The sequence below is a fragment of the Lutjanus erythropterus genome, chromosome 8, assembly GCF_056507025.1.
Source record: "Lutjanus erythropterus isolate fLutEry1 chromosome 8, fLutEry1.hap2, whole genome shotgun sequence".
NCBI lineage: Eukaryota > Metazoa > Chordata > Actinopteri > Lutjaniformes > Lutjanidae > Lutjanus > Lutjanus erythropterus.
In genome coordinates, this window is record NC_139324.1 from 8,404,783 (window position 1) to 8,418,996 (window position 14,214).

A 14,214-nucleotide genomic window follows, 5' to 3' on the forward strand; every position below is an offset into this window, starting at 1 on the left:
TCATTTAAAAACATAGAATCAAAATACTACTAAACCCCAAATGAAAATACATTAGATTGATCTCTCTATTTTTTTTTCAGTATCAGCCTGCCACACAGTCACAGTCCTGTATGTAGCGTGCACATGTCATCCACTGTGGTCTGCTTACTATGAGGGCAAGAAAGTAAGCAGAGGTAAAATAAAGAGAATGGAAATGAATGGTTCAAAAACTCTGCAATCGTAGTGAAGAGAGGTGCAGATCAGGAAGTGGAAAAATGAAGTGGACAACAGTGAACCAAGCATAACTGCTAGTAGCTACTGAAAGAAGCGCCACTGAAGTGTCACAGTCACTGCTAGCAGCAAATGGTGCAAAACAGTGAGGCGGTACTTGGGGAGCTCAGTATTTTCACAGTGTAAAAAGTTTGGGAAACATTGGATTAACTAATTAATGGTTGCAGCTCTATTGAGTGCTGATATGAGTACTTAATAATTCCATTAAAGCTCTTACAATGACTTTAAAAAGAATGGAACAAATTGTTGATGGTGTTCCACTGCTAGTATGAACTGTGTGTGTGTGTGCTTGTTTGTGTGTGTGTCCTCACCAGAGCATTGATGTCTTCAGACTTGTATATGAGCATGCGGATCTCTTCAGGGTCTCCACTGAAGATCGCCTGGATGAGAGGAGGCTGTGGAGAGGAGAAGACAGAAGACAGAGGCACAGTCAGAGGGGAGAGACGTCAGACACGTGACCAGAGGCAACATGTAAGACACGCAAGTGCACATGATCAATTTAAACACTCAATGAATTTCATAGAGAGAGGCAACGTGACGAAATGACATGTTAGGGAGAATATTTCCTGCCCATTACACAAGAGGAGACCAACCATGATCCTTCCCACGGCTGTGTGTGTGTGTGTGTGTGTGTGTGTGTGTGTGTGTGTGTAGGAGCAGCTGCTTGACTTTAAGCTGTTTACAAAAGCTGGAAAAGAGAGGGCTACTATGAGACTGTAGCCTACTATACACTCATACTATGTTCTCTATATCCAGCATGACTTTTTAAAACTTTCTTCCTCTATGGAGACACAGAAGACCAAAATATTTGCCACCATACAGAGAAACTGATGTAAATTCTTTGTAGATAGAGATCATAAAATAAAATGTCTGTGCAGAAAAACAGCTTTAACGAAGGGCACTGTGTGGAGGTCATCTCTCTGAAACCCTTATTTTCTTTCCCAGATCACAGATATGAGGTAAATAGAGGCCCTGCACGCACACGCACACGCACACACACACACACACACACACACACACACACACACACAGAGCAGCTAAGCTATCAGTAACAATCAGCGCTCCAACACTAGGCTATAGGATTTAGAGGAACAGAAGGCAGCATGGGTTAAAAAAAAAAAGCCTGCAGTCAACCTGAGGGAGGTCAACAGCTAGAGCTGTGATGATAACCATGTTATCACAAAGCTGCGGCCATGTGATGCATACTGCAGGGTTGAGCTCATTACCGTCATCATTGAAAATTTTATTTCGAAGGGTCAAACCCATGTTGAGATCAGCACATCGATCTATTGATTCATCTGTGGATCAGTGCTGTCACACACATCAGGAACATGGCATCTGATTGGTTCACAGATCAGGAACACAGTAGGGCCGCAACTATTGGTTACTTTCATGGTTGATTATTTTCTTGATGAATTGATTATTAAGTGTTTGTTTTAAAACGTCAGAAAATTGAGAAAAATGTTGTTTCCAAAAGTCCAAGATGACGTCCTCAAATGTTTTGTTTTACTCACAACTCAAAGATATTCAGTTTACTGTCAGAGAGCAGTAAAGAAACCAGAAAATATTCACATTTAAGAAGCTGAAATTAGAGAGTTTGGGCTTTTTTCTTGAAAAATTGCTCCGATTAATTGATTGTCAAAATAGTTGGTGATTAATTTAATACTGATTAATCATTGCAGCTCTAGAACACAGCCTCTGATTGGTCGACAGACTCAACCCAAGGCTTGGGATTGCCAGTTGACAGCTAACAATGTGCTTATGACAACTGTTTTCAAGATTAAAAAAAAGATAAATAACTACAGAAGACATTCAGACATTACAAAGCTTCTGATTGCAGAGCCGACGCTGTAAAGGTACAACACTGGCATTGACTGTAACTGATTTGTGATACTGGATGTAATGATCATTTTTACATCATTCTTATTTTGATTGAAAAACATTTCAATTCATTTTTGGGTGAACTATCTCTTTAAACATAACACAGTAAAAGTCAAGGCCGCAGCCTCTGCAGAGACACACGAAGGCTACAGGTTAGATGTGTTATTGATGAATCACATCTAACTAAGATAGGCCTCACTTCACTTCCTGTGTGCTTCTGCCACCTCCTGCCTCACTTCCTGTTGCACGGTCTCTCCTTCTCAGAAACCAGAGAGAGGAACCACAGAGGAGTGTTTCACTTCTGCTTTTAGAACACGGCACACATGTCTATGCACAGCATGACACCGCTTCCTCATCTGACCTGTGTTTTCCCTTCAGTTTGATTCTGCTTGCAGCTTGGTGACCATTATGACTGGCAGGTGTTGTTCCAGATGTTTACATACTGCTGGTGAGTTTGCTGGTGATACCAAATTAAACTTTTCTTTTTAAAACTTTTGCACAATTAATTGCAAAATTGCAAAACAAAGTGGCCGAGTGCTATATCCAAATCACACAATCAAAACAAATTCACAATTATTTGATAAATGAACAACATGAGAAGAAACAGAATTATAATCATAATAACACTGTAGCAGAGATCACCTGTTTTTTCATTATTATGAACATTTATTTTCATTTAGATCAGCTAACATTTGAGATCATATGTGCATTTTTACATTTCAAGGCGAGTTTCAGAGGCTTTAAATAGGTTCTGGTAGGTGTATTTTGTTACTTTTGGGCAGAACCAAGCTGTCTATTGTTTTTCCAGTCTATTTTAGATGAAACAACGCCCACTACCATAAGACACAAGCTGTGACCGCTGTGTTGTATGCTTGATTCAAACTGTTCTCTCATAGTCCTTCAGAATTAATGTTTCCCATCAACACCAGACACCAACTTAAGATACACATCAGACCGGCACATACAGGTACTTCACCAAAATGTCAGGCCACGCCCCCTTTGTGGGGGACAGAAAAGTGGAAATACCGAGTAAAACAAACAAATATTCTGTGATCTTGTCTGAACCAGCCAGGGTCTAGTTTATACAGTACAGCCATAACAGTAACATCATTCCTCTTATCGAAAACTCAGCAAAGAAGCCAATAAGTGTACTTTCAAAAAAGTCAAACTGTTCCTTTAACACAAAAATAGCTGTACAAGAACTTTGCTTAATGGAATAGTTTTTGGGAAATAAGCTTTAATGGTTTCTTTCTGAAAGTTAAAGGAGAAGATTGACACCACACTTGGTTGGTATATTGTACTATGGAGTTAGTCTGCAGGTGATTAGCTTAGCTTAGCATAAATATGCAGAATGGGGTAAATAGCTTGCCCAGCTTTGTTCAAAATTAAAGAAATATGCCTTCAAACACCTCTAAAGTTCACTAATTAACATGTTATATGTCAGTTTTTAATCCATAAACACACAATCAAGCAAAAACAAGCATTACATTCGTTTCTGTGAATATTTCTTGGCAAACAACAGCCAGCTGCAGTGATTATCTGAGTCACAGTGAGGCTACAACCAGCAAAGACGTGCTGAGGTCGCAAGATGAACTGTTGTTCATCGAGTTAGAGCACATTACTCCTCTAAACACACAAATATCCCTGCTTACATTTCTGTTTGTGTGCAGAATAAACAAACAATAGCTAGAATGTGTTGAAAAGTGAGCGTAAGACATATTTTTGACCTTGAGGGAGAGCCAGGTTTGCTACCTTTACTTTTCATGCTAAGCTAGGCTAACCTTCTCCCTGCTACAGCTCCACACTGAAATAAGTGCTACTAGTCTTTTCACTAGTGCTATTAGTGTTTTTGGGTTTGTTCTGCGTAAGTGAAAACAGTGACATCACAGAGGACATGATGTCACATCAGTGTTGAGACATTTTCAATAAAACTTAGTGAAAAGATTTCAGTGTGTGGCCTACTTTTTGAACATTTTCAGCATGTTTTAACAATATGATGATTATACTGATAAGAGTGATAATGCTGGTCACTGTGACCGTGTATGTCATCATTTCATCTCTAATCCAATCACAGAATAAGTCAATGATCTTGACCAGCAGGGTTAGGAGGATTACTTTAAAATGTACTGTCTGTGTAGTTAACATTAGCAGTTGGTCTGACCTGTAAATATTTTTTTAGATTACATGTTGAGTCTTTGGATGATGACAGTATTTTCACAGCAGGAGGCAATTAATTGTTCCTCTTTTCTGATTTAAAGAGAAAATGCACTGTAAATTGTTATTGTTAAATTTAACTGTAATCTGACTACATCTGTTTTCCTGTAAATGTAATGAATTACAATTTCGTTTTTAGTATCCTAATTACATAATCACATTGCATGTAATCTGTTACTCTAGAAACCTGCAGAACAGACATTCAAAGCGAGCGTCATGCACTTGACAGTTTTTGACCCTCTGTCCTGTATCATTCTGTAAAAACAGTACTTCAAGTACAGGTCAAAATTCAACACAGACAGGAGGTGGTTCACATACATCTGTCACTTTTTCTTCTGTGAAACTTCCACCTATTATCACAGCTAGAAATGATTTAATGCCACCTAATAAAGCAGGAAGCACGTTGCCAAAGAGGAATTACATGAGTGACAGAAAATGAAAGGCGATGGAGGACGGTGCTCTGTATTGGCTGAGGAAGCTGTTGTTCCTCCTTGTTGTTTTCTCCTGGTGATTAACCAGCCACGTGATTTTTTTCACTTTAGTTCAAAGCTATTAGGATTCAGGTTTAATCGGTGTTTACTTGAGCAGACTGATAAGAAGACGGAGGGAGGAAGGGCACATTCAGGGGTAGAGAGCAGCGAACCAGGTCCAAGCTGCAGAGAGAAAAGGGGGGGCTGTGCCTTTAAAGAAGCAGCCAACACTTGGCAGCATATGGCCTCTTTAGCTATGCTTCTCTTTCTAAGTGCTCCACACGCAGTCACACACACATTCTTGCGAGTCTACACGCACAAAACCTCAGCTGGCAGCGGTCCCTTGTCACAGTGCCGTGTCTGTGATCGCCATGGGGACACGGGGGGACTGGTGCTGGCACAAGACAGGAAAGGAGATTTATGGAGTGTGAGCATGAATGAGAACATTCCCTCAAACACATACCAGCACCAAAATATTTTAGGATAATAACAATCTGATACCGCTAATATCAGCCAATATTTGTTTTGGTGTTAGCAATGATTGATCAGTTTTTTTTTAAGTACAGTGAAAATATGTTTGGAGCCAGAAATTTTCCTGGTGAACAATGAACTTTAATCAAAGAAAAAATATCACTCATCTTAAGAGGTGGGACAAACCGTATTTTGAAGGCGTTTTGGATTTTTACTCTTCAATTCTGTTCGAAAATATATTTTAAGGACCAAACTCTTTTATTAAACGTATGGAGCTGACATTTATTTTTTAAAGTGTCTCAGAGTTCTCTTAACGCTAAAAAAAATACATATTTTTAAACTAAAATTCTTATTTAGCTTTGATTTAGAAGGGCTACACAGCTGATATGTTATGTTTGAGACATCTGATAGAAATATTTTTTCAAGAATTTGTTAAAAAAAATTGAAAGTTTACGAGTGCTTTAGCAATATTCTCAGTAATGTAGGCTTGAAAACATTGTCTGCCATTTTGCAGGAAAAAAATACATTACAATTAATCGATTATCAACATATTTTAATAGTCAAATTCTTTTTTACAACCTGCCCAGCTGGGTAAGTGAGTTGCAAAATTTGCTTGCCCGACATGTCATTTTACTTTTGTCTTATTGCTGAGCTCTGCATTTCAAGCAAGAAATCTGCTTTTTTTCTTATGAACTGCATGTGACCGCAGACAGCTTAACAGACATAGCAACAGTAACTAAGGTGAAGTGGCTTGGCAAACGGTCTTTACAAATATATAGCCGTGGTCAAAAGTTGACATACATTTTTAAAGAGCATGTATATCGTGGCAGTTTTGAGTTTCTAATGATGGAATGATTGAAACACGTGTTCGTCACAAAAAACAATCATGCATTTTGGTTCTTTCATAAATTTACTACATGTCTTCTGGAAATATGACAAAACCTGCTGGCTCAAAAAATATACACACTCAACTTGAACAGTGTTTCCTCTATCCTGGTCCTCAGAGCTCACTGTCCTGCATGTTTTAGATGTTTCCCTGCTCCAACACACCTGATTCAAATGATCAGCTCATCATCAAGCCTCTGCCTGATAGCCTGAATCCTGATGACGAGCTGATCATGTGAATCAGGTGTGTTGGAGCAGGGAAACATCTAAAATATGCAGGACAGTACAGGGGAAACACTGTTGAATGATCAGTTTTGGTGATGTAGAAAGTTGTGTTAATCAAAATTCATCAGATGATGATTTCTCTGAGCCAACTTAAACAGGGCCCATTCACTCATTAGACTCAGACACAAACACTATGATGGAAAAGGGAATCACAAGCGATAACCTGCTGCTGAGAGACAGTTGGTCAGGATGGTCAGGAATCAGCCAAGATCACCAAAAAGCAGGTCTGCAGTGAATCAGAAGCTACTGGAACACAGGCATCAGTGGCCACAGCCAAGTGTGTTCTACATCACTGGGCTGAGAGGCTGCTGAGCAAAAAGGAAGTCTTTGCTCCAGAAGCAGCACCTAAAGGCTCAATTGGAGTCTGCTGCTGGCTTTCTGGAGATGAAACAAAAATTGAGCTATTTGGCCACAAAGACCAGAAAGCTGTCTGGAGGAGAGACAGTGAGGCCTTTAAACCCAAGAACACCAAACCTACCATCAGGCATGGTGGTAAACTGACACTCTGGGGCTGTTTTGTTGCCAGAGCTGATGCTTTACAGAGAGTAAATGGAATAATGAAGAAGGAGGATGACCTCCAAATTCTTCAGGAGAACCTAAAATCATCAGCCAGCAGGCTGGATCTTGACACAGTTGGGTGTTCCATCAAGACAATGACCTCAAAACATACATCAAAAGTGGTAAAGAAATGAGGTTAGAATTCCACTTTTAGATGCCTTCCCAAAGTCCTGACTTAAATCCCATCACTAACCTGTGGACTGTGCTGAAGAAACAAGTCTGTCGATGAATTTAGTTAAACTGTCAAGAGGAGTGGTCAGAGTTACAACCAGAAGCTTGTGGATGGTGACCAAAACAGCCTAACTGAGGTGAAAATGACCAAGAGACATTTACCCAAATATGAGCATCACTGTATGTATATTTTTGACCCAGCAGATTTTGTTGTATTTCCAGAAGACGTGTAACAATGAAAGAACCAAAATGTATGATTGTTTCTGTGACAAAGACACGCGTGTTTCAATCATTCCATCATAGAAAGTTAAAAGTTACAGGAATCATGGGAAACTCAGGACTGCCATGACATACATGCTCTTTACAAGTGTATTTAAACTTTTGGCCACAGCTGTATGCTGCGTTCATGTGAAAGCCGTAAATAGAACATCATGAACTCAGAGCTAACGGAAAACGTCCACTTCAACACTGAACACACCAAAACACACCAAATATAAAAGTAGTCGTGCTGCACGCTCTCATCGCAAAGCCAAGGACCGATCAATGTGACCCAGGCTGTGTTAGTAACTAGTTACAGTGAGAAAGTCTTCTCCATTCAGGAGCCCACTGAAACAACTAGAAGAACAAACGGATTTCTCCTTCCATCTTCCAGCCTCTCCTTCTTATCCTACACTAACTTCCTCCATCAGATTACATTTGTTTTCATTCCAAACACACACATACATACACGTCATGTCCCGAGCACACACACATACAATGAGTACGTCCTGTTTTGTGTCTCCCTGTGCTCTGCGGCCATGTCTTCATTTCCTCTGATGCCTGAGGTGAGCGGCCTCTTACTGTCTCATCTGCTTCCCCTCAGGGTCCACAGCACACTTGTCATGTCCTCGTAACACTCAAGTGCTACATCAAAACCCACTTTATTTGGCATCTTATTATTCCCCCAACCTCCCTCTCAAAGGACCAATTTTTTGAAATGCAGTTGTATGTATACTTTTTTGGATACCACGTTTAAAATGTCATAATGTTTACCAAAGATATTAAAATTGTCTAAGTGCAGACTGTGTTCAGTGACTTTTTCTGTACCAGCACTGTGTAGGTTAGTCATTTTTCAAAAAATCCTACTTGTTGTGCCTTTTTTTTTTCTGTTTTTTACAAAAGTAAATGTTAATGTTCTGGTATTGTGACAACACAAACCCATACTCACATGACACACCTCCAGTTTGGAGAAGCAGCAGGAGTACTGGTGTAGGAATCTAAGCAATGTCCTGCTGTAGACAGGGTCAGCAGGAAACTGAATTTTAGAAAAATACAAAATAAAACGCACAAAAAAAAATTCAATAAAATTCAAGTATATGCTATTTTGAGATTATTTTTACCCCACTTTACCATTCCATCAGACGGCCTATTCAGACAGGAAATTCCCATTATATAACCCAAACATCTTCTCTCCAAAGCCAACAAACTCCTTTGACAAAACCAGTAATTTTACCTCTCAGAACACAGAAGTTGTTGGTCTACTGCTGCCTCAATCAGTTTGTTCGTTTGTGTTATTGTGTGACTTCTGTGTTTTAAAGGATTAGCACAGATTCACACAATAATACAAACAGACTGACAGTTGGAGGCAGCATCAGACCAACAACTCTTGTGTTCTGTGAGGTAAAATGACTGATTTTGTTCTTTCTTTTGTGACTGTGTTTTTGTTATTTGTTATTTATTTTAGCACATGCTAACTAAGGGTATTAGCGCTGTCAAAGTTAATGCGTAAATAACGTGGAAATGCAAATTCCCTTTAACACTGCTATAGCGAGTGAGAGAGAGAGAGAGAGAGAGAGAGAGAGAGAGAGAGAGAGAGAGAGAGAGAGAGAGAGAGAGAGAGAGAGAGCCTGCAGTTCCATAGAAGCTTCGACTGACTTTTCTATTTTTTAGTGTGTTTTGGTCTTAATGTTAAATTGAGCAGGTCAATCTGCTCATCTGTGCCTGATGGACTAATGGGTTTGTCTTGTTATTATTTGAATATAATAATATTTTTTATGCCAAATGCAGTGACTTTAGATGGTTTCTGGACAACATTTGTCATTGGTTTTGTTAATATATTTTATTTAATAAAGGTATATTTGAACTACATTTGAAACACTTGAAAAATATCCCTTTAAGGTACATTTTGAACAAATGGCAAATATGTGATTAATTGCAATTAAATATTTTAATCGATTAAAGGGTATACATCAAATTACTACACCTTTCCTAGAAAAGTACGGTGCTGTTAATTTTTTCCTCATATCTTTGTTATTGTTTATTTGTTCTCTTATATTTATTTACTGTCTCTTTTTTTCTTGATTGTGGACTGCATATTATCATCATTATCATCATCATCATTACCATTATTATCAAAAAAAATTTCTTGGTTAATTGTTTTATTATTATAATCTTTATTATTGTAAGTATTATTATTTATTTAACTTTTTTTACTTAGTGTTTTAGTATCATCAGTACATCCTTCTTAGTTCACCTATAATATTTAATATTTTGCTATATTATCAGCGTTATTGGAATTTTATTTTTACTGTATTATGTATTATTTCTAGTATTAATATTGTTATTACTACCATCATCATTATTATTATATATATTACTATATATATATATAAATACACACACACACACACTGATTTTGTCAAGGTCTGGAGACTTAAAGAAGAGCAATATTTGGCTTATATATAACAGTGGTTTCACTTCCCCTTTGCATTTTTCGGTTATGTTTTGCTGCTGCCTCCGTCTACAGCAGGACACTGCTTAGTGTCCTATGTCACTACGCTGAACTGGGGGCCTGCTGACCTCCATCTACTGTAGGCAATACACTGACTATACAGTACCTCATACAACCCCACCTCAAAAAATTTGAATTATCCCTTTACAAGGAAGAAGAATGACAGTCTGAGTGTTTCACCTACCTGGAACAGACAGGAAACAATAGAGGAAACCAATGTTAAAATAAGGCTAAAGGAGAAAAAAAACAGGAAATCTGATAAGCATACATGCGCACAACGACTATAGCGACACACTTATGTCTGCACACACAGCAGTGCCATGGCATAGAGCCAGAAGTCAACAACTTCCTGTGCTTATGATGCTACTGCCCAAAAAAGCTCTTCACTATTGTGCATGTATACACATATACAATACCTCCTACTAAAAAGGAGGATAAAATGCATCCTAACAAAAATACATGCATATGCATATTAATTTAGATGTGAAGAGACTAAAGACATCAGAGCTGCACAAATCCCAGTTTGACCTTTACTTCTTTTCAGAGTGACCTCGACCTCTGGATGACATCAGCATCTGCAAAACTTTTCCTGTTACACGAGTTGCGACAGCTCACACTAAAAATGAGACAAAAACCTGAGCAGAATTTACCATCACAGGTTAAAACAGATCCTACAATGGCTGGTTTTCATGTGACCTACTCTTGATCAGCACATGATGAAAGGAAGCAAAAAAAAAAGAGGAAAAAAATCTATACGCCACTGTCTGAGCCGTCTGCAGAGCTGAGGCCTCAACTTATCAGGCATCATCAGCATGTTGTCTGAAAATAACAGGAAGCCCCACAGATCTGGGTTACATAAAAAAAAAACTCTTCTTCCCTTCCTTGAAGTTAACGGTAGATCTGATATGACTGGACTGACGAGGCTGCGTCAGATCGGGGATTTCTACTCTTCTGCATTTCAAGGTACAGAGTCCATGGTCTTCGTCAGAATCCAGATGTGTTCTTGCTCATGAACAGCTTCACCGGGATCATTTAAAAACAGGTGGAAGCTTGAACACGAGTCTGTGAGTTTACAGAGGTGAGACTACAAAGAAAACTGACTCCTGCAGGCTGGTCCTCGCTCTGATCATTTCAATAAACCACTGACAGGACGTTAGACCTCAGCCCACCTACAAGTCATGGAATTATGCACCAGATTAGAGCTGCAACAGTTTGTTGATCAAATACTCAGAATATCTTTAATGGATGAACCAAATATCTATAACTGTTGAACATTTTTTAAAGAAAGTGTTTAATGTGTGTAATTTTGGGGCTGATGCTGATTACGAGTGCATGATTTGGCAAAGAAAAGTCATATTGCAATTATTTTTAATGAAACTGTGATATGTGATACAATTACTGGAAATTATCAGTTTTGCATTACAATTTTCACATTCACAAAAAAATAAATAAATAAAGCACCATTTAGTGAGGTAAACAAACATGTTTTTCATCTGGAGAAGAAGATTTTTAGTCCAGGTCATCCCTGCAGAACTACAGTACCTCATTACAATCCTGTTTTCTCACACATTTTTCCTTCTGCAAAATATTGCAAATCGGTTCTGGTTGTGCGATTTGCATATTGCATTTGGCCATATTGCGACTGCAATTAATTGTGCAGCCCTATGGCCAATGCAGATATCAGGGATTAGAAAAATGTGCATGCCTGAACTCCTGGGCATCAGTCCAGTTTTGATGTACCTCAGCATTCTGCAAAGGTTTCTAAAATATACCTTAGCAAGGGAATTTCTTTTCCTACAAGTGTTTCCCAGACTGTCCCTTAAGGTGTCCTTAAGGAAGAGCTGCTAAGGTACATTGTAAATTGTAACCTGTTTTTCATCACAGTGCATGCATCGATTGCATTTTAACATAACAAGTGTTGCTATAATTATTTTACCTCATTTTAATATGACAACAAAGGAAGCCATCCCGACTAAAGATCATCTGCTAACTATTTAAGAATCTAGACGAGAGTTCCAATAAATATGTAGCCTACAAAATATATAAAAAAGTATGAATCAGGACATAAGACACAGTCTGAAACTTGTTGAAAGGTCAGGATAAATGATAGAGATAAATGGATGAATGATTTTGTTCTCATACAAGCAAAAGGTCTAATACAAATTTGTTGCCGTCACACAATAGGCACCTGTAGCAGCATATCTGCATTTCAGTGCAGTGAGTGTGTGTGTGTGTGTGTGTGTGTGTGTGTGTGTGTGTGTGTGTGTGTGTGTGTGTGTGTGCGTGCGTGTCTGTGTGTATGTGGTCTATATCAGCACTGTGCATCTCCTCTTCAGTTCTCAGGGTCAGTCTGGGGTTCAGGCTACTATAGACTAACCAGATCCCCAGTTAGCTCCATTACATTAAAAAAAAAATCCACAATTTTTTACAAACTGGATTAGTGTTATGGAGACGTCCTATATCTTATTATTTTTTACCATCATGATAAGAACAGACAGGTGAGATGACAACATTCTCACGATATGTTCTACACAGAAACATTGTTTGTTATCAATTTTCATGAAGTTAATTTTAAACTAATGTTGTAATTTGCACAACTAGCCTAGATGTGAACTATTCTGCAACTGTCCCTTTGAAAAGCATAATGTTGGTCTAATAAAGCTAAAATTGTGACAGGATGAACAGAGTGCATCACTAAGGGACAGCTTACGAGTGGTTCACACCGTCCTTCTAAAGGTAAACCTTTCAGACGGTATACCTCAGCTGAGGAGACTGTGGGCAACAGGACCCAGAACAGTGAGGTGAAGTAAACAGCACTGAACATGACAGACCAGCATCATGTTGATAAATGAGGTCAGTAAAGTGACATGTCAGCCTCGCCCACAGCAGAGCACATCCTCTACATCTGAAGCTGCTCCACTGAACACGGAAGTAGAACGGCAACAACTAATCGATTATTAATCAATTATTAATCAATTATTAAATCAACTGCCAACTATTTTGATAATTCATTAATCAGTTAGAGGAATTAAAAAAAGACAAAAGCTGATTTCAGCTTCTTAACTGTGAATATTTTCTGGTTTCTTTTCTCCTCTCTGACACTAAACTGAATTTGAGCATGTCATCTTGGAGTTTGGGAAACACTGATTGACATTTTTCATCATTCTGATATTTTACAGACCAAACAACTAATTGATGAACAATTCGACAATGAAAATAATTGATAGTTTTTAGCCCTACACATTAGCTCACTCGTGTATTGCGTGGCTTATCTCCATTTTTACATATCTGGTCCTTCCTTCTGTCTGTGTGCAGCTGTGTGGCTCTCAGGTTAAAACTACATAGATATTAAGGACGTGTTTTCCTTTTGTCTTTATGTTGGACACTATTTGTTGTATTCTCTTTGTTTTTCTCAAATGAAAATGCAGACTATTTCTTCCTTCATGGGAGACGAATTTTTACTTCTCAATTTGAAGATAATGTTTTAGAAGGCTCAGCTGATGCTTCTATACAAATGTATTATTAACAGCTTAGCTGTTTAGCAGAAGGAAAAAATGGTACTGGCACACACTCAAGGTTGTGATATCCATATCAGTATCAGACATGAAAAATTGGTCTCAAACCATCCCTAAATATTATATATAATGCCTGCCTTATTCTTCCAACAGATCCCCTTAAATCTTACACACTGGACCTTTAAATGGTGAGAGTGGAAGTGGTCAAACTGTACTGAGGAGCATCATGTGATGCAGGCGAAAGCTCCAGAGCAGCTACTAAACAGACACTATAGTGAGATTTATAAGCTATAAACCTCTAAAATATGTCTCCTTGGCATAACATCTTATCAGGAAGGATTTTGCATTTGGAGGTCCTGTCACATGAAACACAACAGCAGTCTGTGCCAAACATTACAGCACTATATGTCAGATCTGCATTCAGCTCCAGCTTCTCTCTTTTTTTGTCTGTATTGAGGACATTTGTGTCCTCAGCCCTGCGGATGCTCGCGGAAGGAAACAGAGCAGGAAGTAACTGAGAAGTGGGCTGTCCTAATTTTAACGGAACACCGACAATTTAAGACATAAACGACAAAAGGCGAAAATCAGGACGCATAAACGTCCGGTTCTGTGCAGCAGCTGTATGAATGTGTCCCTGCACAGTGTGCAGGAGAGACGGGTTATTTTGTCTCTGTTGTGTTTGACCAGACGCCCTGAGAGGCAACACAAAGACACGCTGCGATAT

At 38.7% G+C, this 14,214-nt stretch overlaps 1 protein-coding gene across 1 annotated transcript in view; it reads right to left on the reverse strand.

The window, feature by feature from the left end:
• Nucleotides 1–14,214, reverse strand: part of ankrd44 (ankyrin repeat domain 44) — a 53,312-nt gene that overhangs the window by 38,283 nt on the left and 815 nt on the right. The window contains exon 2 of the mRNA XM_084724413.1: nt 582–665. Within this exon, the coding sequence (XP_084580539.1) occupies nt 582–665 (84 nt within the window). The remainder of the gene's footprint in view (nt 1–581; nt 666–14,214) is intronic.